This window comes from Leptosomus discolor, chromosome 3 (assembly GCF_034619465.1).
Source record: "Leptosomus discolor isolate bLepDis1 chromosome 3, bLepDis1.hap2, whole genome shotgun sequence".
In the NCBI taxonomy this organism is placed as follows: Eukaryota; Metazoa; Chordata; class Aves; order Leptosomiformes; family Leptosomidae; genus Leptosomus; species Leptosomus discolor.
The window spans coordinates 79,818,405-79,842,776 of record NC_141393.1 but is presented as its reverse complement, the minus strand read 5'-3'; the positions used below and the strand labels follow the sequence as shown (position 1 = coordinate 79,842,776).

The 24,372-nt window shown below is 41.2% G+C and overlaps 1 protein-coding gene across 1 annotated transcript in view; it reads right to left on the bottom strand.

The window, feature by feature from the left end:
* Nucleotides 1-780: 780 nt before the first annotated feature.
* The window catches only part of ABCA4 (ATP binding cassette subfamily A member 4), a 75,655-nt gene continuing 52,063 nt past the window's right edge, over nt 781-24,372 (bottom strand). Inside the window, exons 27-49 of the mRNA XM_086462731.1 lie at nt 23,736-23,977; nt 23,173-23,297; nt 21,734-21,832; nt 20,577-20,766; nt 18,350-18,444; nt 17,336-17,368; nt 16,078-16,183; nt 15,887-15,961; nt 15,250-15,419; nt 14,074-14,251; nt 12,540-12,655; nt 10,702-10,849; nt 9,159-9,282; nt 8,305-8,434; nt 7,128-7,248; nt 6,228-6,290; nt 6,010-6,116; nt 4,863-5,004; nt 4,159-4,293; nt 2,598-2,701; nt 2,418-2,510; nt 1,825-2,074; nt 781-903 (exon numbers count right to left, since the gene is read on the bottom strand). Of these exons, the coding sequence (XP_086318857.1) occupies nt 781-903; nt 1,825-2,074; nt 2,418-2,510; nt 2,598-2,701; nt 4,159-4,293; nt 4,863-5,004; nt 6,010-6,116; nt 6,228-6,290; nt 7,128-7,248; nt 8,305-8,434; nt 9,159-9,282; nt 10,702-10,849; nt 12,540-12,655; nt 14,074-14,251; nt 15,250-15,419; nt 15,887-15,961; nt 16,078-16,183; nt 17,336-17,368; nt 18,350-18,444; nt 20,577-20,766; nt 21,734-21,832; nt 23,173-23,297; nt 23,736-23,977 (2,969 nt within the window). The remainder of the gene's footprint in view (nt 904-1,824; nt 2,075-2,417; nt 2,511-2,597; nt 2,702-4,158; nt 4,294-4,862; nt 5,005-6,009; nt 6,117-6,227; nt 6,291-7,127; nt 7,249-8,304; nt 8,435-9,158; nt 9,283-10,701; nt 10,850-12,539; nt 12,656-14,073; nt 14,252-15,249; nt 15,420-15,886; nt 15,962-16,077; nt 16,184-17,335; nt 17,369-18,349; nt 18,445-20,576; nt 20,767-21,733; nt 21,833-23,172; nt 23,298-23,735; nt 23,978-24,372) is intronic.

Here is a 24,372-nt window from a genome sequence, read left to right as displayed (position 1 = left end):
GAAAGAAGAAAAAAAACCCTGATCTGATTTAGTAGCAAAGGTATCTTCCCAGGCCTCCATGAGAAAACAAAACTTTTGGTGGATTTGGACATACTCTCTCTCCTTTTAATCTCCATTTTGACATTCTGCTTCCATTTGAGAGACTTGAAGACGAGTATGAGATCATTTTCATTAGGCTGTTTTGTTTGTTTTAAGTAAATTTCTTGCCTGGCTCTGAGATCTGAATTATTTCTTCCCATTCTTGCTGAGGCAACCGTCTGTTTTCACTGGCAGCCTGGCAAGACGGCGGAGCAGGCTCCCAGCACCAGCCCCATCAGCCAGCACCGATGTTCTGACCCTGAGCACTCAGGATGGCAGGAATCCACTTCTGAGCTGGGCAATACACTCTGCCTCAGGACCTGTCTGCTGACCAGTAGCAGCTGTCTTAAGAGTTCAACAAGGAAAACCTACCACCCGGAAAGGGACCAGACAGAGAAACTGTCTTTAATGCTCTTTACATGTCAACAAGCAGGAATTGAGACTTCTTGTATCTTATAAGGAACTTCATGTTAGAGGAAGATTTTGTTCTATAGCAAGGACCTGCCTTTGCTTTGACACTTGCAGCGTGTAGCGTTCCTGGTAGAGCAGCAGAAGTTGCTGTTGTGAGCCCAGTGCTCAGAAAGGTGCAAAAAAAAAAAAAAAATCAGTATAATACTGAGTGTGGAACCTTTGTTTTACCCTTGCACTGCTCTGGTATGGCACACTGTGCACACTCTAAGCGCTAGTGACTGTAGGAATAGTCTATGCAACTGCCTGCTGCTGCAAAGCAGGGGACACCTTTGCTTCTCGGCTGGCTCCAGCTGCACGGGGATGCAAAGGAATTTCCTCGTCCTCCATCTGCTGCTTAGCAAAGTTCACAAAAACCTGCGTGAGGAAAGCAGAAAGCGTCACCGCCTCATCAAGGGGGATAAGTTAGTGGAACGTCTCTGTACGTTTGCATCCTGTTGGCCTCTCTGCGGGGAAGAGACAGAAAGGGGAACCCCTAGACGCGAACTGAACTGAGACACTGCACATCAGCGGGGATTATTAATTCCTTCTTTATTTTGATAAACTTCCTTGCAACTTCCTTCCTTTGGATGCACTTAGTTGCAACTAAAATCCTTTTTTTTTTTTTTTGACGCAGGCGATGGGTCCAGCAAGGTTTGCATGGCTTGCACAGTGGAAGTGAGTTTGGTTGTGATGGGAGAGAGGAGACAGAATATCTTAGAGGAAGCCGTAAGGCAGCCAGGAATGTCTGTCTAGCGTTCCCATCAAAGACAGTTCTGCATATGTGGACCCTCAGCTACTTAGGAAAGGAGGCAGGTGGGGCTAATACCCTCTAGCAAGTGAGTGCTGCCAACAGTCCCAGGGGACTTTCCAGGTTTTGTGAGTCTAATTGCTCCTGTGTGAAAGTACGAGACAGACATACAGACATTTAACCAGTATCTCCGACACAGCACAGCCCAAATCTCTTGTTTAAACTAAAACATTATTCCCAGCTCAGCAGGCCTCATTCTGAACACCTGACCTTGCTCAGACTGCTGCTCCCGAAGGAATGGGTTGTGTGAATTCTGTCATCTGGGAAATGCTTTCAAATGGCACCTATTTACACAGGGAACAGGTTACAGATTTCATATCGGATCTGCCCTCCTTGATGAGGGGTCTGGGAATTCTGCCTGAGAAAGACGTGCAAGATAATTCTTTGCTCTGAACAGTCTGGTCCTTCAGTTGTTTGGACACATCCCTACCACATAGCCTGTCTGGCAAGAATTAGGCATTCTCATGGATGCTTTATTTTTTACTCACCTGATCTAAAGTTGTTTGAGACACAGAATATTCTTCAATATGCAAGTTTTCCTTATTGGAGATTATTAACCGAAAAATCTTAGCCAGAGAGGAGGAGCAAATCTGATACTGCAGCATGTTGTAGTGTTTCTCTCTCTGTAAACTCCCTGGGAAGTTCATGCGTATGAATTGCTCAGCAGGAGTAGGATCTGGAGGCAGCCCAGCCTTTGGAGGTTTGATTTTCAGGGTGACAATGTAGCCATCTCCAAACCTGGGAAGCACATGTGGATTTGGGAATTGGATGAAGAGATGAGTTCATTGTTCAGGAAGGAACTTAATTTTCTGCAGCTATGAAAACACTAGCAGTATCTGAAAGATGATGCATAAGATCTAGCTTTGTAGGAAGCCCTGTATTTGCCCGGCAGAAGTGGTGTGTAGCATAACAGAGTTGAAATGAGATCTGCTCAAATTGTCTAGGATACCATGGAGTTGCACCCAGAAATGAGTCTGTTTAAACAACAGCTCTTCAGATTAGATTGCTGTGCGAAGAATGGTACGTGTCACATACACTAAGTTTTCCCATTAAAAAAACACCACAAAAATATTCTACTCACTTGTATTTCAGCTGCTGAATTGTGCCCAGGCATTTGAAGGTGCCTTTTACCATGATGGCTAAACGAGTACAGAGGGCTTCACATTCTTCCATACTTTCAAGACAGAGAACAGATATTTGAGATAAAAGCCGGCAGATGAACTTCAGCTACTCTGGGCTTCTGAACTCCAACCCTTTTTACCTGTGTGAGGTTAGAACCACAGCTCGCCCGTCTCTGAGCACGCTGACAATGGAGTCCCACAGGAGGCGTCGGGACTGAGGGTCCATCCCAGTAGTCGGTTCATCCTGTAAGGGAAACGTTAGGACAATCAGAGTCGGAGAAGCAGATAAGAAAAAGGAAATCTATTTTGAATCAGGTAACTGTGTGCATGGGCCTTAGCACAGAGCTGCTTCCCTACTGAAATCAGGGCCTTGAGAAAGCACAGGCACCTCGAGGAGCATACGTGTGAACAGGTACTAACGGACTTCTTGGCACAAAGCAGCAAATACAAGAAACTGCATAGGAATATAATGGTGCCTGTGTAGGGCACAGCTACAGGGAAGGGAATGCAGCAGCCTTTGTCAGTCCCCAGTCTAGGGCCTTACACATCAAAAAAGGGGTATTTGTGATACCCCATTATTAAAACATCTAGGACCCAAAGTAGAAATAAATGGAAAGAGGCTCGTGGAGCAGCAGTTACATCAAATTGTGTCAAGTTTAGCTCCCATGTTTTGATGGACATTAGAGATGTAGGTCAATGTACTGGAGAAACAAAAGGATCGTATATCTACAATACCAGCTTTAAGACAGAGATGGACACTTCAGATAAAATCTTCCCTTTCTGGGGCAGCAACTCACACAATAGGAGAGTGAGTTCTCCCCAGGTAACCTTCTTACTTACATAAACATACAGGACACATTTCTCAATGACAAAGCTAGTGAAATCACCCTGATTTACACCAGGTAAGGGTCTGGTCCTGCATACATCAGTTAACCCAGTTAGTAACAGAAAAAAATATTAAAATCTTGGAGAAAAAAAATTTTCATTCCACGTTTTGTCTTAAGAAATGATGAGAAAACCCTTTATGTCTCTCTACTGCGTACAGGCAGAATACACGTAAAGGCGTACTAAGCAGCACAAGGAACCACGCTACTAAAATGTTATTAAAATGTTTCCCTTTAACCTACGAATGAAAGTGGTACAGTATAATCTAAATAAAGAATTCTTGTAGTAACTGCATTTAGAATTTCCCTTGAGATACGGAATTATCTGATAACTTCTGTTATTTGATGAGAACTACATTTCAGCATTTGTATAGTTTAGTCTAAATTTGTATAATTTATTGCAAAGATATTCAAGGCTGCAAAAGAGGAGGCATCTTCCTCTGTTCTGCCGGATAAAGCAGCAAGGTCTACGTCATAAAATCATCTTTTACATGAGTGGTTATATCTGGCAAGACAAGGCAGACTGAAACCAAACATGGATTCAAATTCAGATTTGTCTGGATTATAGATTTTATCTCAAACCATTCTTTGCTGAAGATCTTTCTTTCATAATCACTTGGGGTCTACTGGAAACATAGTTATGCATCCCAGTCTGCCCCTGAAACTGAAGAACTCAAAATTACATTGAAGTGGATGCAAGTTGAGGGCAGAAAGGAGCTTGCAAGACCTGTCATAAATGTCCTTGCACCTCTTTAGCATGCAGTTTTATGCCGTGTTCTATTGAACTATCGCAGAGCTTTGTTACAGTGACACTTACTAGCAAGACGAGTGGTGGGCAGCCTATCAGCGCAATGGCAGTGGAGAGCTTGCGCTTGTTGCCACCGCTGTAGGTACCAGCCAGGTGGTCTGCATACATAGGAAGTCCCAGCTTCTGGATGCCCCATTCAGCAACCTATGAGAAAGACCATCTTCTTCACACAGCAGCAAACGCACAACAGGCAGGATTGCTGGTACCTCCCTCTTCCGGCAGGGCCACGGAAATCCCCTGGGTTTTAGCACATTTGTTTTAGAACTGGAGAGTCCAAAAAATTTGTGATGGTGAGGGGAATTCTAACTACTTGAGGGAAAGCCATAAACCAGCCTCGGCTATAGACTTCCCACCAGTGCAAGAATTTAAGTATTTTTCTTCTGGAATCTTCTTCATGTTTCCTTTCTTATACATAAACAGCTTTAAAGACAAGAACAAAACAGCAACCAGTGCAGTCCTGAGTCATTGCAACTGCATCTTCAGCCTCCCACAGTTGGTCCCAGTTTTGCAAGTACCACGATGCCTAAGGACCTGCATCCCATAGTGCAGTCTTGTGCTTAACTGTCCAAGTGACAGGAGCCACTCCCAGGACTTCAACACACCGAATGGCAAGCCCACTTTGGAAATCCTGGCCCTTGGCATGTTACGAACCCAATTAGTCATCACAAATATTCACTGTAACTATGTGTAAGTTAAAAGTAAGAACGCTTTACCCTCTTGATTTCCTCTGCTGGAACCCCCCGCAGGCGTGCATACAAGTAGAGATGTTCTCGTCCTGTGAGCAGGTCATCGATGGCATCAAACTGAGGGCAGTATCCCATGTTTTGATGGACGTTAGAAATGTGGGTCAATATACTGGAGAAACAAATGAAAGAATCTTGGTTCCATAATACTAGCTTTAAGACAGAGATGACAGTTTGAATAAAATCTTTCTGTTCTGGGGCAACAACTCTTGTAAGAGGAGAATGAATTCTTCCTGATGCAACATCCTACTAAAACATCTGTCTGTACAGAATTGCAAGGAATGTATTCCCATCTGAGTCAGCTCAGTCCCGGTTAAGAGTGTAAGCCCATTTCTCCTCAAATGTTTTCCTGTTTAATATAGGCTAACGTAATGAGAAGTTCTTTGAACAGCCACTGAGATCCTATTTTTTGCAAATGGTGTTTATTTCTGGAAGAAAAAAAAATCAGTTTCATCTGAGAGTGTGGTCACTGCGAACAGGCAGGCAAGACACAAGGCCAACACTGGTGGTAGTAGCAGAAGTAGTACAGAATCACAGAATGGTTGAGGTTGGAAAGGGCCTCTGGAGGTCATCTTGTCCACCCACCCTGCTCAAGCAGGGTCACGTAGAGCAGGCTGCCCAGGACCATGTCCTGGCCACGAAACAGCTATTGTTCAAGTCACATCAACAGACAAAGAATCAAACCCCAACTACACTGAACAAACCAGGACACACAACCTGGGACTAAACTAACATCCGTGAATATCAGATCATGCTGTTTTAACTTCTGACATTATGCCAGCACCGTGTAAATGAAGATGCTAGAACCAGCCAGAGGCAAGTCCCAAAGCTCGGACCAATGTACCCAGCTGGACTGGTTATCTTACTGTTGTGGGCTCTCGCCATTAGATCCGATTGCCTCGTCCCACTGTTGGCATTGCTGTAACTAACCCACAGATTGTACAACAGAGTGTTAAAAGTGCCCAAGTGCCCGCGTGTGTTTGTTAGCTGTGCGCTCTCTGTGCCGGAAAACTGGAAAAGAGCTGCTGGGTCATTGAGACTATGATCTGGGCAGTTCTACCCAGACAGTAAATGGACTGTCACAGGGTTAGTTTTTTTTTAATTTTAAGGTACTTACCTATTGCCAGACACTACAGCATCTCCAGATGTCACATCAGTATCCCCAGTCAGCATTTTGAATGTTGTTGTTTTACCAGCGCCATTCACTCCCAAAAGACCAAAGCACTAAATTACAAAATTTATCACATTCTTTAGTATTTCCAACTTGCAAATCAGCAGGGGAGTGAAATCTGAACTGATCCATGGAATGTAATCCAGTGTTATTGAACAACTTACCTCTCCGGGACGAATGCCAACACAGAGTCTGTCCACTGCAGGCTTGTGCCTACCTGCATAAATCTAGATTGACAGGGGAAAAAAAAAAAAAGAAAGAAAAATTCTATTTCAAGACATCTACAGCAAAGAACATCTTCTGAATTGTTTAGTTTAATGCTACTGGGATGAAGTAACTTTAGAACCAAGGCAGAAGGCAATAAAAAAATTAAAAAGAAAGAGTAAGCGTTCTACAAAGTCAGACATTTTTTTACATTAAATATATTTGTAATGACCCCTAAAAATACCAATTTGTCTGCATGCAGCCTTTTACTTCATATCTTTAGCACTAGGAGACAGACCTGATGCTTTGCTGGGACAAAGGATCTCTGACATATCAAACTAAAGTGGAACAATATAGCAAAATAGTCTGCAGAATGATACTCCAGTTCTCTATTCATGAAATCCCAGCAATGTGTGTAATCTTTGTATTTCTGTAGCTCAAGCTTGTGTGCATTCTGATAGCGTAACTCAGATGCCTTCTGGAAAGAAGATAAATTAGCAATAACTACAGCCCTCAATGTGAAAGCAATCAAACAACTTGAGACTGAAACTCACCTATGGAGAAAAGAGCATTGCAGAAGAAAAGACCAGTAGTAGAAACGGACACCCAACAGATAACAGTCACGTCAGGCATGCAAGGTAAAAAAAAAAATCCTTAAGCAGGGATGCACTGTCCTTGCTGGACCTCCCTGTGGTTTGATTTCTAATCAAAGGAAATAGCCTTGACTTCTAAAATGGTTGTTATTTTCTAAAGCTCAAGGTTGATTTGAAAACAGTACCATCTGAGCCCACAGCTGAAATACGTTCTGAAAGGCTAAATTTACACTAGACTCATCTGTTTCATTCTTCTCAAAACATTACCTTGGTCAGTTCTTGTAATTCTAAGATATCTGTTTTATTCCCTCCATTCATAATTCTTTTTCTTTCTTCTGCAACATCCTCATCTTCATCAATAATGGGTGACGTGGCAGTCTCAGCAAACCTGGAAAAACCCAAGGGCATGACTGCAGAAACAACGAGTTGCAGTTAGAATAACAGCCTGAAACAACGGCTAATCAATTGCCAAAAACGTGACTGGTGGAAGCAGCGGGATTGACTTCATAATGTGCCACTGGCTGGTGCATTCCTGCTGTTGGGAGAATCCTTGACCTTTGAAAGTTAATCTCTAAATACTTAAAAAGGGAGGAAATGGCTGGCTCAAAAGAGCATGCCTTGTAGGCACTGATATGACATAACCTGCCCCTCAGCCACAGTCTATTTGGCTGCTCTTCAGTAGGTAGTGATAGTCCTTCTACAGATCTTTTGAGCAGACCTCCCTGTAAGACAATATTTTTATAATTGTACCGATTAGTTCTCTTGTTGGCAATCTTGAACAGGAGCGAATGACCCGTTCACACCCAGAATGTAGTTGCTTTCATTGAGGGAGAGGCACAGGTGTAGAGCAGAGAGGGGAATCACACAGAATCACGGAATGTGAGGGGTTGGAAGGGACCCTGAAAGATCATCCAGTCCAACCCCCCTGCTAAAGCAGGTTCACCCAGAGCAGGTCACACAGGACTGCGTCCAGGTGGGTTTTGAATGTCTCCAGGGAAGGAGACTCCACAGCCTCCCTGGGCAGCCTGTTCCAGTGCTCTGTTACCCGCCCAGGCTGCAACTGTCCTGTGCCATGGACTAGAATTTCTGTCTTGGGATGTCAGGTTAGTACCTCATGCCAGTACTTAGGACACTACAAACTTTCCAAGTAATTTTATAATCTCACTATTACAGTGAAATTTACTTAATCTAAAACAAATTATATTAAAGTCAATTCAAGAAAACTGATTTCTTTAATAATATATTGTTGAATCCCATTAATTTGTAAATGCTCTCTTGAACCAGGATATCAACAAATTAAGATGAAATCAGGTAAGTAAACAGAAGAAAAAAGCTGGCAAATTCAGAGAAAAAGAAAGAAAAAAAGAAAAAAGAGGGACATAGAGAATAACAAGGACATTCACCCTTTTAATAAAGGAACATTAATACAAGCTTTCAGACATACCATCTTGTGGAGAACAAACGGTGCTGCATAAGGAGATTCAGAATGAAGAATACAACCCCTTGAACAGCCATGGCAACCAGGTTCTTTCCAACAAAGTCCCACTGAAAAGGATTGGAAACATGCTCCTCACCTTTGGAGAAAGAGCGCCAGAAAGCAAGGTGAAATACTGCTGGAAAAAAACACTGTTCCTCAGGACAAAAGGCACAGTGATAATGGTTTAGGATGAAAATCTGCACTTTATTTGATTGTGATCACACAATGTCTTCATTTTCCATAAAGATTCTTAAGAAAACACACTCCAAGCTCAGCTGCTGCATGGGAGTAAAAATTAATAAAAGCTCTTGGAATAACATGAAATTTGCATGGATTATTGAAAAGACATACATTTTCTGAATAAAAACATGAGTTCTGCTATATGATTATTCTTTTAATAAAAAGTTGTCTGAAATCAAAGACAGCCATGTCCCAAGAGGATGTATTTGAAGAACAGTAGCCACTTTCAACATTAACGTGAGGGCTGTCAAATTATGCAAATGAAATTAAATAATATACCCTCCTATAATGATCTAAGGGCTTCAGAACAAATGATAAAAGGACACCAGAGCCTGGCACTGAGCAAATGGGTTCATTTCCAATACTGACTACTGGTTGGGCCATAGAGTTCTGGCAGCTGTATCAGAAGCTGTGACTCCTTCAGAGAAGTTGAACTTTCATGTTCCTCATCCACATGATGATGTGAAAGGGGAGAATTTCAGAAACTGCCACTAATTTTCCAAGATAACACTTCCAACCATTTCATCCAAGGTCAGGACATGTGACACTGATAGAACTTGTTGCTCATTGGCTTTACTTACCAAATCTGGCATATACTTCAGTCACAGCTTGGTTCATGGCCAAGTCAATGAGTCCGCGCCCCAGGCAAAAATGTGGGAAGACAATCAGCACATTTTTCAATGTTTTATTAAACTTCAGCAAAGACTATAAGTAACAGAAACAACATAATAAACAGTTGGAATCAGACTTGTTTAAGAAAACACAGCAACATGAGTGAGAAGTTCTTTGTCATCTCAGAGAAATTGGATGTTCTTGCAACACAGAAAACAGGGTATTTATTAGTTACACCAGAGCATCTGCAACCTAGAACGCAGCACAGCAGAATACTGGCATACATTGCACCAGACAAGGTGCTTGTGAAAAACTGTTGATGGGGAGAGAAATTAATCTTTGTAATGAAATCTTTATGTAGCAGAGGTAACATGTAATCCTGGTGTCAGCTATTATAAACAGCAACTGTGAGCAACAAAGGAGTGGTATTTCTCTGTCGTAACGTCTCTATTTATAGCTGGAACATTTCCATAATCAGGACTGCCACAATACTGAAAAGTACCAATGTCTCTGCCGAACAACACAGTAGACTTTGGTGCAACGTGGAGATACCCAGAACAGCGTAAGTGGCAGTAACAACCTAGCTGCACCAACGCTGCATCCAGAGAAGTACAATTTTCCCTCTGTTGAAGACACAGTGTCTACAACGGAGACATATTCTCAAAGGTAACAAGAGCGGCCTGCTGTCCCACAGACGGAATGGCACTAGATGGAACGCTGCGCTATGAAGAAGCATGGCTGAGAATGCAGGAACAGCATAAAGTTGGCTCTTGAAACCATGAATTTAACAAAGATCTGTTTCTCCTTCCCGGCAAACGGCAATGCTTGATCAGCACATGGTGTTTGGAAATGCACTACCAGTAATGATGCTCAGTGCATTGCTGTCAGATGTAGAAAGGGTGTCAGTCTCAGTGGCCAGAGCATCAGCAACTGCAGAGGTGGCAGCAGTAGTGCACACAGCCAACAGTGTTTTATAAACTGATCTCTCAGCCTTTCTGAGAACTAGGATTGGCACTCGCTGTATTCTGTCTTTTCTTGTACTTTCTGTCACCTTCCTGGTGGTGTTAAACCATTTTTGGGCAAATCTCAAAATGCTACTATAAGCAGAACAGCTCCTCTAACACAGTAACTAGCAGGAGTAAGTGTCTCTCCTTAGTTAGTGGTGACTCTGTGATTTTGTACCATCTACATCTTCCTGTACAACCCAGGCTGCAGAAGCAAGCACAAAGTGCCGTTCCCCTCCTCCCCAACCATGGAAGTGTACAGGGGTTTGCTCCAAAAACCACTCAGTGTCATTCCTTGTGTGTGTAGCCCAAGATATCAATCGCCCTGAGTCGCTTCTCTGGGTTATTCTGCTCACCCATACCCGCCGTTACTCAGCCAGTTCCCCACCCACTTACTGCCAGAAAAAAATGGCAAGGTAGAGAAAGGCAGTTGCTGTTAGAGATGGTTATGCTTGGACACCCTTTGCACAGCTCTTCGAAACCAGGTGTCAACAAAAACGTTACTTACCGGGTTATTTTCAAATAACTCCAGGATGAATGTAATGGCACTGCTGTTGATCCCCACAAAGAGATTAATACAAGACAATGCAACGTAAGCAGTGCTAGGGACACTGAAGAAAGAAGCAGCAGGGTACATCATGGGAATTACTGCCCATCTGCATGCAAAAGATAAAAAAACCTATGACAACAGCTTCTCAGTATTCTCAGGTCAGTTGACTTAATGAAAACACAAAGTTGAACTTTGTTCTCATCCCATGCGTAACGAAATCGTGTAACCAACAGAGATACCACTGCAGCGTTCTTTCCTTGGTTATTAGATAAAAAGCTTTTTCTGTTTAGTCTTTTTTTTTTGCTGTCCAGGGCAATAGAAACTGCTAAAACTGACAAAACTTGGTGCTAGCAAGGTTATTATCACCCCAGGTATCGTTGCACATCTCACTGGACACCAGGAGGGAGAAACACAGAAATGTTAGATAAAGCAAATACGACGTACTGCTTTGCCAGGTACAGCAAAGCCTTTGGGACTTTACTCAGCCTTTGGAACTGTCCAAAGAAATCAGAAAGTCTGTAAATTTTGATACTTTTTTCTAACTCCTCTACCATTGTTTTTTTTTACTCCTGATTTGGAGCTTCCTGTGCCATGATTTCTGGGACGTAGCAAACACACATTCAGCAGCACAAGAGGAGTATTCCTCTGGAATAAATTTACAGTGCTTAACAATGATCAGCCCAACTAGGAAGAATTCAGTAACAGCCATCTGAATTGCTTAACAGGACAATACACACATGGTCAGAAAGGATCATCCTAAGTTTCCCATTGTGACTGCCCGTGGGCTAATATATGATTCCATGAATTTACCTTCCTTTCTGTTTTTTATATTGAGTAGCAAATTATGAAATTCTTACTGAAGTGACTGCCATATGATTGTATTTTTTTCTGGAAATTTCATCTTGGTAGCTGCTTTAAAACATGCAAAATAATTTCAACTGTCCATCCACACAGCCATGAATTACTGTATTTTAAAAAAATATACGGAGCCACAGCCAACTTACTAAAGATACTACTATGGCACTTTAAAAAGTTATAATGAAAAATTAAAACAAATGAACATTCTGACAGCAACTTTTAACACTGGGTATTTTACAGAGATTAAATTATAACAGTTGTTTGCATTTGCTCAGGGTTTTCTTTCACAGAACACAAAAACTTCAGAAAATTAAAGGTAGTCTGCTGAGTAAAGAACTGTTCCCTCTTAGGCTTACTTTGTGATACACATAGGAAGATGTGAAAAGCTTCATTTATCTCTTTAACTTTAGAAACAGATCTGGTCCATCATTTTGCCTAGACTACATCAGCTGCAGGGCTATCAGGAAGACGATTTTATAGATTAAAATATATGATCACTAATTGAATGAGAGAAAGTGAATTTCAGTCAGCCTTATAAAAATGCTATTTTGCCAACACAAATGCTCATCTGAAGTTAAAAAAAAAGTGTTGAAGGCTCAGTATTCTCTGCCCTTGGGTTAAATGCTGAAAGATATTTTAGTATTGGCAAATGAGGCAAATTCCTACACAATGTACATATCGGAAAGCAGCAAACCAAACAAATATAGTTGCCTGTAAGGATTGCAGTGACAAAAAAAAAAAATCTCCTTTACAGCATGTGACCAGACAGTGGGTGTAAATATCTTGGAGCAAGGACAGAATCCAGTTCTAAGCTGAGTTGTACCCACTCAGTTTTCTTCTTTAAAGCTGGATTTTACTAAGTACTCAGGGCAATAACATGAAATCATTCCCATGTGAAGTACAGGACCCCACATGCAGGAATAACGTTGAACACTCACCCATACAGAAGCAGCAAGGCAACAAGCACGGGGAGATTAGTCGGAGAAGTGTATGCTTTCTTGTTGAATCCAATGAATATAACCACAACCATTCCAGCACTCAGTGCATAATTCACCTGCCACATCACAGGGTGAAGATCAGTGTGTAAGACCTGAGGAGGTCTGCAAACATATCCAGATCCTACACATTATTCCAAAAGTCTTTTGTATTGAGGAACACTGGAATTTATGAGCTAGACTAGTCACGCTCAAGCTTTTGGTCCCTGGCAGCACTCAACAATTTTCTGAGACATCTTTTATCAGACTGTTCATCAAAAATGCAACATATCTTAGATTATGGTTTGGGAGCCAATTACTTCATGGTCCTGCTGGCAGGCTGCCCACAGAAAGAGGCCGTGGGTATGCAAGGGAAGTGCAGTTTCTGGTGATGCAAAGGCTGTGTAGGAGGGAAGAAGCTACTTACTTGAGCCACGTTCCTGGGAGGAGGCTAAAGCGTTGTATGTGTGGCCATTGCTCTTCTCAATTTCCCCGTTCAGTATTAGTAGCGCTAATCTACTGCCATGCACAGAGCTCACCATGCAGAGCGGAAGGTGGCATTTCACAGAACTGCTAACACCAGTTAATACCTTTGCATCGTGCTGTCAAGGGCCACGGCCAAGCAGAATTCCTGTCAAGGAAGCTGCTGGGAGGCTGCTGTGACCAGCAGGGGACAGGAACGTGGAGACCTCCTTTTCCCTCATTTACTAAATGAATGATTTGCTTTGCCTCTTCCTGAAAGAGCACCTTCGGAAGCCCAAAGAGCTCTGGGCTTTTCAATTATTTCACTTCTTTTTCTTTTTAATTTTTTCAATTCCATGTTCATGCTTTTCTTATTGCATAAGCCCTTGGCCACACTCTTCGTTGAGAAGGCATGGCTAGAAAAGCAGCCCCTTGCTGTGCCTCAACCAGGCAAAGAATTTGCTCCTTTGTGACAAAGTGGTCTGAGGTGTAACGGGAGGGTAGCTGAGCCCTGTGTCTAAGCCTCAGCCTGTGGTCTAAATCCTTTTGGAACAGAATGAACATGATTCAGTGACCTAAACAAATAAATCTATGTCATTTTAGACACCCTAGAGTATTTTGTCCGGCCTCCGGATACTGTTACAGCAGCCTGTGAATCTTCCGCACTTAGATTTCTTGAATATCTTGAAACACATTATGGTTCTTCTAGAACACAGGAGTGACCAGCATCAGGCAACTGGGCTTTCCCCTACTACGGTAAGTTGTACCTTGTTATACGCTCGGTTGTAAGGACTGGAAACCCTAAGGTTACAACAATTTCAGCTTCATTATTTGAACGAGTTGTGCGCCTGACTTAATTTCTACATCTGTAATTAGTTAGGAGGCCAGATCCTTAGCATGCTCTCTCAGAAACACTTAAAGAAATGAACGCTTTGCAACGCTCAGAATCACCTTCACTCAATTCACTGATTAGTCCCCAGTTTGTTCAAACCCAGGAATAATCTGGGTCTATGAAATCAGACCAACAGTTACTCACTATGTCCCACATGAAGTTAGTCAACCAGTAGATCACAGGGCTCACACCGCTGACAAACTGTAGATGCTTGGCTTTTGTTACACGTTCTTGAATCAGGTATAAAACAAAACTAGCTGGTATGAAGGACATGGCAAAAATGACACAGATGGCAACAACAGCATCCACAGAAGTGGTCAGCCTAAAACAGAGCACAAGAAGGGACTGTGAGCAAGGGAATAGATGCAACACAACACTATATTAGCATTTGGGGAATCTGGAGGGAATTTCAAGATCTAGAAGTAGCAAGGCCATTTTGTAACTAGAAGACTTTTCCAATTTCAAAACGTGCTAGTGTATTTTTCCAAGCTGTGTTTGGGACTGTAGGTAACAAATATGGATGATGGTGGCACCATTCCCTGATTTTTTCCTTGCTTTCATTCTCTAGAACAGTTCAACTCATATATATATATATATATATATATACACACATATATATATATTTATATATATTTATATCTCAGTTTCACAGCCTTTCCTGTAAGGTGTGTCTCAAACTAAACATTAAGGCACAAGAGTCGAAGTGCTCTGGGACATGGGAAAAGAGGGACTCAGAGAGGCAAGTTGCAGACAGTGAGATGAAACACAGATCTTGCCTTTGTGCTAAGGCAGAAGTTTTCAGTTTCACTGAATTCTGAATTTAATAGGAGACATCAGTGGGTAGTCATGTCTTCTTAGAGGTGTCTTTTCGAGAAGTTATGGCTTTTAGATTCTGGAATACACCAACTCTACTACATACCATTGAAAATCTACCTGTATGCTGTCCTTGGCACCAAGATGGAGGTTGACGACTACTGCCTACCTGTAGTCAATTAAGGACAATTTCTGATTCCTGTTTTGATTATGATCTCTGTGTTATTTCAAAAGTAGATCCATTGGCTTTGGAGCATGAACAAAGCCTTCAGAATCTTTGTGCTTGGGAAACAGAAACATGTAATCACGTATAACCAACTGTCATAGCTCCTACATGGGATGGGAATGAACTCTTATAAGGAATATAATGAGGCAGAAAAGAACAGATTGTAAAGGCCTCCATGTTCTGTCAATTGAACCATTTCTCCCCAGAGTGTGAGTACACTGGAGGTGGTAAGCTGCGAGAGGGAGGGGTAAAAGCGAGCAGCAGAGCACAGGCAGACTTACACAGTGACTTCAGAGAGTTGCTCCTTAGTGAGGTTCAGAGGATGGTTTACAGCGGTGATCCCATACTCCTCAGGGGCTTGGCCAGTCCGCAGGTTAGCTCTAAGGATTGCATTATTGGCTACATTGAGGAAACTAACCATAGCATGCCAGCCTTTATTGTTAAACCACACCTAAAAGGGTCAGAAAGGATGGATTCATTTAAGAAGCCTTCGCTAATAACCCTGAGCTGCAGGAGAAAACTTGGCTGCCTTTTATCTGCTTTGGTGGGCTTGTCAACAGGGAAGAATCCAGCACCAGGAATTCGAAGCTCCTAGGCAAAGTCCAGCAGGAGGAGCTCACATACTATGCTTTTAAAAGGGTTGGACAACCACTGTCAAGGGATTTGCCAAAGAACATTTTAAAGTTTAGCAGAACGTGTCGTACTCGGAAGTATTTAGGACACCAAGAAGTACTAAGAACATGGTTAAAATGATCTCATATTAGAAATAACTTTGCTTTACCACTGTATCCCATATTACTTATTATGAGTATAGTATTTTAGCTCTTCTTGCATCTGAGAACGCCACTAACAATATTCCCACAATTCAAAGTCTATGTCAAGAAAGACTGTGAGTAGTGGACTACTTCTAGCAAATACCTTAATATTATCTTCTGTTTCCATGTATTTAAGGAAATTAGAAATTTCTTTAGCAGCAGCCAGTGAAGTTTGTCCCTAAAATAAAAAACAAAAGGCTAAAGATCAGCTGTCTGGGTGAAATTTGGTGCTGCGGGTTTTCAGCTTTCTAACAATTCTTTAGTTAGGGGTCAAATAAAAAAAATCTTTCTTACTCCTGTCACATTCATCATTCGGCCAAGATCACTTAAAAAACTGACAACTTGATCTCCAGAAACATGAAGGACTGGGAGCCTTCCTCCTATAGAAATTCCTCCGTATCTAACAAAGAGAACAGTATCATCAGTCACTTGTACCACAGACCCAAAACTCTGTACATTGATAGAAATACTAAAAATCCACTTAATATAACTTTGATTTCTACACATCCTATAATTCGTATATAATGATCTCCACTCTTTTTCTAACAAGCTGTATTAGGTTTTTATAGGGCTTAAAAATAATAGAAGTTCTATCAGGTTCTGAGGTGTTCATGCTAGAGTCCTGAGAAAATTGCTACTTAAATAGAAAAATTGGAGAAAACTGTAATTTCTACAGTGCAAAATCTTCAAATTGAGATAAGCGGCATGTAACTGTTTGGACAGCATGGAGGACTGAGGACAGCATGGACCTCAGTTAAAATTTCAGTTGCCCTGAGAGAAGCAGGTATTCACCAATGCTGGTGCCACCTAACACTCCACAATGATAAATACCATTGCACGAGATGAACCAAAGACTAATGCCATAGAAAGTCATGTTTGCACATGAACAAGCAGATACTCCATGAAAGAAGCCAGTCATTCAGCTGCTACCTTTGAAATGAATTCCTGCTGTTGCTGAAAAACTAAATAAGTATATTCTTCAGGCTAATCAGTCATTTTTCTAAGTTTAGTATCTGCAGTGTAGACATCACAGTGGGGTTAGCTGATGCCTCTACATAAGCGTGGAGCACTAGCAGAATCTGTTTTCTATCTGCTGCACATGTTCAGAACAGAGATGAGGAGTTGTGGTTGTTACTTCTGTATTGGACAGGCCGGTGTATATGTTTCATCTTACCCAAGTCTGTTTTTTGGAGGGTTCATATTTTTCTGCTGTACTTTGAAAGAGCACTGTTGCAATGTCGTGCAGCATTGTATCGTAACTTTCCATCACTCAGATCCCATCAGTCTGACTCTTGTAGATAATAAAACTGATAGTTCCATTGTGTCCCTCTGGCCTTCATCCTTGTGGGGGTAGTCCAAACAAATGTAACACCTTGTCTTTATAGAACCCTTGCTGGCCCCCAATCTATTTCCCACTGAAGCCATCTCTTTGTTCTATACTATCTGCCACAATTCCCCTTGTCTGTTCAGAGAAACATTGTGAGGCTCCCTGGTTAAATAGAAATTCATTGTTCCTTTATTTACCACCATAATCTGTGAATTGGCTTCTTACCTTTGCTCATTGACCCAGTATTTGCTCTTCAAGCTGAAACAAAGAGAATCCTGTCTGTTAACGCACTGAACGAAAGTCAATGGTATTGTCAGGCTTAAATGGAAAGTAAAGGTGAATTCCTATGCTTTGCAGATGTCCAGTTTCCCCTAGACAGATTTTTTTCTTATTTTTAATTTTATTTGCTTTCTTTTTTAACTGCTGCCAATTATTTTGAGTTGTGGGGTCACCAGGACTTTTGGTATTCCCTGCAGTGGGTTTTTTTGTTTGTCTTGTTTTGTTTCCTGACATGGTTAATCTCCAGCTCATACAGAGATAAGCAAGATCTCTACAGTGACACACACTGGATCTATCCTAATTCCATCAGAAACTGATTTTAGAAGATGTATCAGAAGCAAGTATGACATGCATTGAGAGGAACCAGTCAGACAGCCAGCACATAGCTAATACAAAGGGAATTTCAAGAACTCTGCTGGGAATCGAATAGGTAGCAAGGCGTGAATCAGAAATAATAGGCCAAGGACACTGCATAGCTAATTGCCACGCACAACACTCAGGCAAGCCGAGGAGCTATCAGAAGGATAGATGTATCTACAAAACATTGTCCTTTGGCTCTTTAGCACTTCTGGGAAGCAAGTGATGATTAACTCAGGCAGATGGTCATGCTGGTGTGGCTACAGGTCTTCAGGGACACAAACGAGCATCTCTGCGAGGCGGCTCGTGCTGTGCAGAGGCACCAGTTTTCTCACCATCGACACAGTTACCATTAACATGGCATTCCATCAACATTGAAACTTAGCTCTGCCTATTAACAAGTACCCAGTTATACAAATAGGTAAAATTAAAACAATTTAGCTCCCCCAAAATGAGCATCTCCTATTCTTACACCAGGAATATGGACATGATGCTCAAGTCTACCCAATACCGTGGCAAATCAGGTGGTATGTTACTATTAAACAAGAATTTCATAGCCAGGTACAAAACACCTCATGTGAAAACAGAGAGATTCATCCCTACCTCCCTTTTATCAAAGTGGGATATGTTTTCACCAGAAAATCTGAAATATTTCTGTGCGTCAGATCTTGAAGAATTTCTGTGCTGTGCTGCACTCTCTGTAAAGTAAAGAAAATCTAATCAATCACAGTAAACTTTACAGACTCTCAAGCTATCAAGTAACTGTTTGTCAGGAAAACACCAAAAGTAGCCTTGGTTCAGAGGAACTGCTGACGTTCATAGGCTCACTGAAATGAGAGTGGGTCGTTCTCTTTCTAGCCCGAACATCCTTACTTTCCTCAGATTTCAGAAGAAATCATGAAATCACAGACGTTTGTGATGCCTGACACAGGACAGCTGCACTTCACTCTGAAACTTGGCCTGAGATATTTGCAAAGGCCAGGGCTGCTCAAGGCTTATCTTCACTGTGAAAGGAGGAAGTTTTTCAAATAAATTGAGGTCCCAGTGAAGATAAGGTGGTTTTCTATGATTTAGCAAGTTGAAATAAAAACTAATATGAAAGCTTCACCTTCACTAGTGCATTGGATACTTTGAATGAAAATTACTGTCTTTTTTTATAATGAAAATGATGCCACATGACACCTTTGTGAGTCTTTTGTAAACACAGGGTCGCTGTGAAGAGCAAGACCTCAAACTTGCTGAGTTTATCCCAAGGTAGAACATATTTACAAAGATTCCTGGGCATTTCAGAGGCCAAAGCTTGCAACCTGAAACGACCTAGTAACGACCCAGAAAGTAAGTCTAATGAACTTTGCAGAAGTTCCTACGTTTGTCCACAGAGAGGCAGTACGGACGACACAGAAGATACATTACAGATGTCTGGCTGATTCCAGACAGGCACCCTCAAAGTGCCTTCATTAAACGAATTGTCTGTGCTTACACATACTTCACAATTATTTACATGCTGTTGTTTTCCTGGAGACTCAAATGCGAACTGTTTCTTCCTGACAAATTATACAAACCTATCAGAATAATATTATAATAAACACATTTCCCTTAGAGGACTAGAATCCCCGCAAATTAACAAAAAAATTACTTTTGCGACCTACTTGGATTAGAAGTTTTAGACTAAATTTCCATCTCGAATACATTAGCGTGAAACTAGCAAAATTCAACTTTGGCTGTCGGTTGGACAGGGATTATTTGGAAAGCAGAAATAACTTGTGATACGCTGAATAAGGTCAGAATATAACCTTTTTATTAATTTCTCTTTTTGCTTCACAAACAGGAATTCTATAGATATTTAAAACAACATTGCTTTGTTGTTTTGTGAATGGTGATGGAGAAACCAAAGGAAGCCGAATCAGTATTTTTAAAGAGATCACGTCATGGATTTGGATTCAAAAACTGATTAAGCTTGTGACATCAGTATTTAAACTAGAATTATTTTAGTTATTTGGCTAATGTGTGCAGCCTGGCAAACAGGAATATTAAAGTTAAACTGTGTGCACAGTGAGACATTAAATTAGTGAGCTATTATGCTGAGAGTGGCTGCAATTCTGTTTTCTTTAACTTGTTAGAAAAACATTTAGAAAACGTAAACACGAACAGGCTATAATTTCCCTTTGCTCTTCAAAAGAGCAAGCACGGTTTATAAAGGGCACTGCTAAGATTATTCATTGATAGGAACAGGTTGGAATGTAGCTCTCTTCTCCATACATCATCAGTGGTTATTAAATTACTCATCTTCCTCCACATGCACACAAACATTCACTTTGCTAGCTGAGAACTTTCTTTCTAGAAATGGAACCAAAAGACATGTAAAAAAATAATTATTTGGGATCGACTCAATATTAATTTTTCCATTTTTAATGAGATTGCCACACTCCACGTTTTTCAAAATCATGACATTTTCTTTCCTTTCTTCTTTCTCCCTCCTTTCCTTCTCTTCTTTAAAGAAAGGCAATCTTCTAAATAGAATTGTTCTTTGAGGCAAAAAGAATTAAGTTTTTTTTTAATTATTTGATAAATAGTTAAATAGTTTTGTGATTTTCTTCTATATAAAAGTTCGCAATTTGGATGAAAATAGTAATCAAATTTCATCTAAATGTGCAAGCTTTTTCAATACCTCCGAAACTGAATTCCAAATTCCAGAATTTCTTGCTCCCTTAAAACAAGGTACTCAATTCCTTCCAAGTATATTGGCGTGGCAAGGTACTTGCCCACTAACCCTTTTTCTAGCACTTGCCATGAAACTTTTCTACAGAAATTTACGGCACAAGGACAGAACCTGTGGTGGCGGGAGGCCTCCTGCACCTGCAGGGCATTCTGGCAGCATAGTGAGTTTCTTGCGAGTGCTGCACTTGCAGGAAGGTGAAGGGTTCTCAGGGCTCCACTTTTGGCTCCGCAGGAGGCTGCTTAGGTTAGGATGAACAGCAGGCGTGGTCCAGGCAGTTGGCACATTAGTGCATGTGTAGTTCCTGTGTAGAGGAACAGACTCTTTAAGCTGTGCAGAGATACAGTTCCTGAGAGCTCACAAATCCACAAAATCACAATGCTCTCAGCAGACATCCTCCTCTCAGCCCTTATCCTGTGAGTTATGAATACGAAGAACATTTTAGAGTACTTGGTAAACATGAATAAATATAATCTCTCCCTACATCTCTGCCAAGTTTACTGTTTTCAGCTTGCAGATAGGACGCTGAAGGAACAAGGGGACTCTATTTGATCCATTAGTACACAAGAAATCTGCAGCGGACACATATCTTTGTGAAGAAACTATCCTTTTCCTTGTTCATGCTGTATCTTTTCTCTCTTTGTTTTTTAAAGTTCCCTCTTTGTTCCTGCTGTACCAGGCAGAGGAGAGGAAGGGGAAGAGAAAGGAGAGGACAGCCAGAAGAATCAAGTTGCTGGATAACACAACTGAGAGAGAGGCAGGAGCAAAGGAACAAATGGCAAAGCATACCACATCAGTGACAAATGCCTCCAAAGCAGGACAGGCAGGGTAAATGGGTAGGACAACAAATGTTAAAGTCAGGCCCTACTAACATCATTATTTGGAAGCTAATGCTTCCACACACACCAGTGGGAACAGGAGGAACCTGAGGGGACTCACACATGGAAAGCACCAGGGAAGCTGTGAAGATTTGGGTCTGAGCCCATTGGCCTACTGACACAAATTTCAAGGTTGCTTAATTCTCAATACAAGGCTACATGAGCTGGTTTCCAGCTAGTCACATTAAGCATTGTGAATCATTCTTAATCCAGTGGCATTGTTGTCTTGCTGTTTGTTACTTTTGACCTGATATTAGATATTATTGCCAACAATATATCTGAAACGTTGGCCCTAGTGAAAAGTCAAGCCAATTCCTTCTCGCTTCACTACTCAAGTTCCACTAGTAAAGCCCTACTAGAATCTCATTCAAGAAAGAGTAGCTATCAACTTACTGAAGAGGCTGATTCTTCATGCAGCGATTTCCAAATCCTGGTTTATTCAAGAAAGCATCAGTGAGGGAGACCATCTGCTCACTGCCAGGACGCTCATTGCTAAGGGAATAAGATAGGACTTTCTCTATAAAATTTTTTTTCAAACTTTTGTACTGGAATACACATAGCAACTGGTGAAGAACAGCCATATGGCAAAACCAGCTGCACCCCTCCAAATGCTGGTAATTCAATTATTTTATTTATTTATGCAAAAACCCAGAGCCTTCCAAGATGGTTAATAGTCTAAAGCAATGGTCTTTTTCTCCTAATATCAAAGCCTGAATTCTGACATAGTCCTATAGCAATATTCTCCAAGAAGGCTTGAATCCACATTCCTACTCTCTCAGCCCTGTCACACTCGGTAATCAGAAGATGAGAAACATATTTTGATTCGCTGAGGCCAAACAGAAAATGCTGCTAATAGCGAAGTGTCTGCAACTAACAATCTAGTAACGTTAGGCTACAGAATATTGCTAGTGCCAAGTGTTATACAAATATGACTACCAAACTCTGTTCCACAAACTACCATGTTTAAATTAAATTAAAGTTTCATGTTAATTTTGAGTATGGAAGTCAAGGAGAATGCTTCAAAATTATTGCCTTCAGTTTTGCTGCCTTCTGCTAGTTGCGATTCAGTCTAGGACTTAAACACTCTACAAATTTCCTCTGCATTGCACATATTTTGACTTGGTGCAAGTTCAGCCTTCAAATATGTGGAAGTGAAGGTGAAGCAAGTGTTCAGGAGAGCACAGAGGAATTGTGCAGTGACCTGGAAAGAACAGAACTGAAGCTTCTGTGAAGAATGAAAGGAGACAAAGTGCTTGTAGACAAAAAAAAATTCAGACCCAGCCAAAGGACACTGTGTGGGGAGAAACTGCTAGGCAGCAGCATTAATAAAACCTAAGGGTCTCTGCTTTCATCTTGTTTCCATAACTTTGCCCAAATACTGTGCTGTATAAATAAACCTACCCCAGGTCAGCAGATAGGCTTGAATCTCATTGTTCTCTAAGCTTATAAATATAGGAGTAGTTCAATGGCATATCAGAAACAGTCAGATTTCTTACTGTCCTGGATCTCCTGTTAGGCAGGATATTGTAACTTTCTAAGTGTTGAAGTAATGAATTCAGGTAGCAAGAGGAGAGTACCAAAGTTAGCAAGCTATTTGATAGACTGATTTGATAGATTTGATAAGATATGTTGGTTAGACATACTAGCTGCTGCATTCTCCACTTGCACCAATTTGATGCTATTTTAAATCTGCTGATTCCAGTGTAGTCAATCCTTTTTTATACCACATAGAGTGAGAAAAGCCCAGCAAGACAGGGCTCCATGATCCTAAATGCTAGGGAGAAAAGGGTGTATATATGACAGATGTACTTTTACTCAGTGATTCCTCTTACCTGAAGAAAGTAAACTGTTGTCCGTAGATCCAGGGGTGCAAGGTTAAGGCAGGATATTCTCCAAATGGAGGAATAATGACTGTAAGTATTAAAGACAGCAACACAAAACTAGCAGGGAGAACAATCTGCAGGGAACACGAAAACATCACACTAGGTTATTAGATATATGTTGTAGAGCGACACTGTACACACCTCGTAATATATATATATAAATAAAGGAGGGACAGCAGGAGCACACAGATCAGATCAGGTTTAGCTCCTGAACACCAACAATTTAATTTCCAATACTTCCAGTTAAGATTCTGGTTGTCACAGAACTGCATTGTGTTAAAAATAAAATGCTGGGGTAGTTGCGACTGAATTGTGAACCTGGTGTGGGTCATAGACTCTAGGCAGAAGGAAATAGAATAAGAGGCAGAATAGTTGGAATCATAATTAGAACAGTGAGGGACACTGCTACCCATTTGCAGCACCTCTGTTGCTTTGCACGGAGATAGTTCTGGGGAAGACAGCGTTGAGAATGTTGTGGGAAAGTGTCAAGAACAGCAAAAGTCAGTCAATACCTGGGCTAGGAAGTCCTTGTGGCTGCGGGAAGCATGGTGGAACCGTTTGATGAGCAGTGCTTTGATCTGCTGATGTACAAGCTGAAAACCTTTATACTGTCGGGACCCTTTGCCTTCATTTTGATCTCCTGCTATGCCTACTGGCATTTGAGAAGTGTCATTAGTTTGCAGTGCAGTTTGTTCAGCTGGTTTGTTCTCAGTAGAAGTTTTGCCAAGAGTAGAACCATTTTCTTGAGTGTCTCCTAGGTTAAGATGAAAAGGGGCAAAGAAGACACTTTATCCTCCATAACATGAAGGTAGCACAAACATTTTAATGAGCTCCAGATTTTAGCAACCGTATATATCACATCACCAGATTGCTTTAATTACAGCTGTTGCACTGCGGCTGTATCTACTGGCATAACATAGGTTAACACTCCTCTTACTCAGCAGGATGAACAAGTTAATCATGTATGCAGTTTATGGACTAATGGTCAGCAAAGTACTTTTTATAAAACTACTAAAACCATTGACATCTGGGGGCTTGACACTCCACTTTTCTTTGCATAGTTAAGAAACTCACCCAATCTAAATAGAAGTTTTTCTGCTGACTTCATCTTGTTTCTCAGATATCATGCCAGGCCCTAAAAACAGCTAT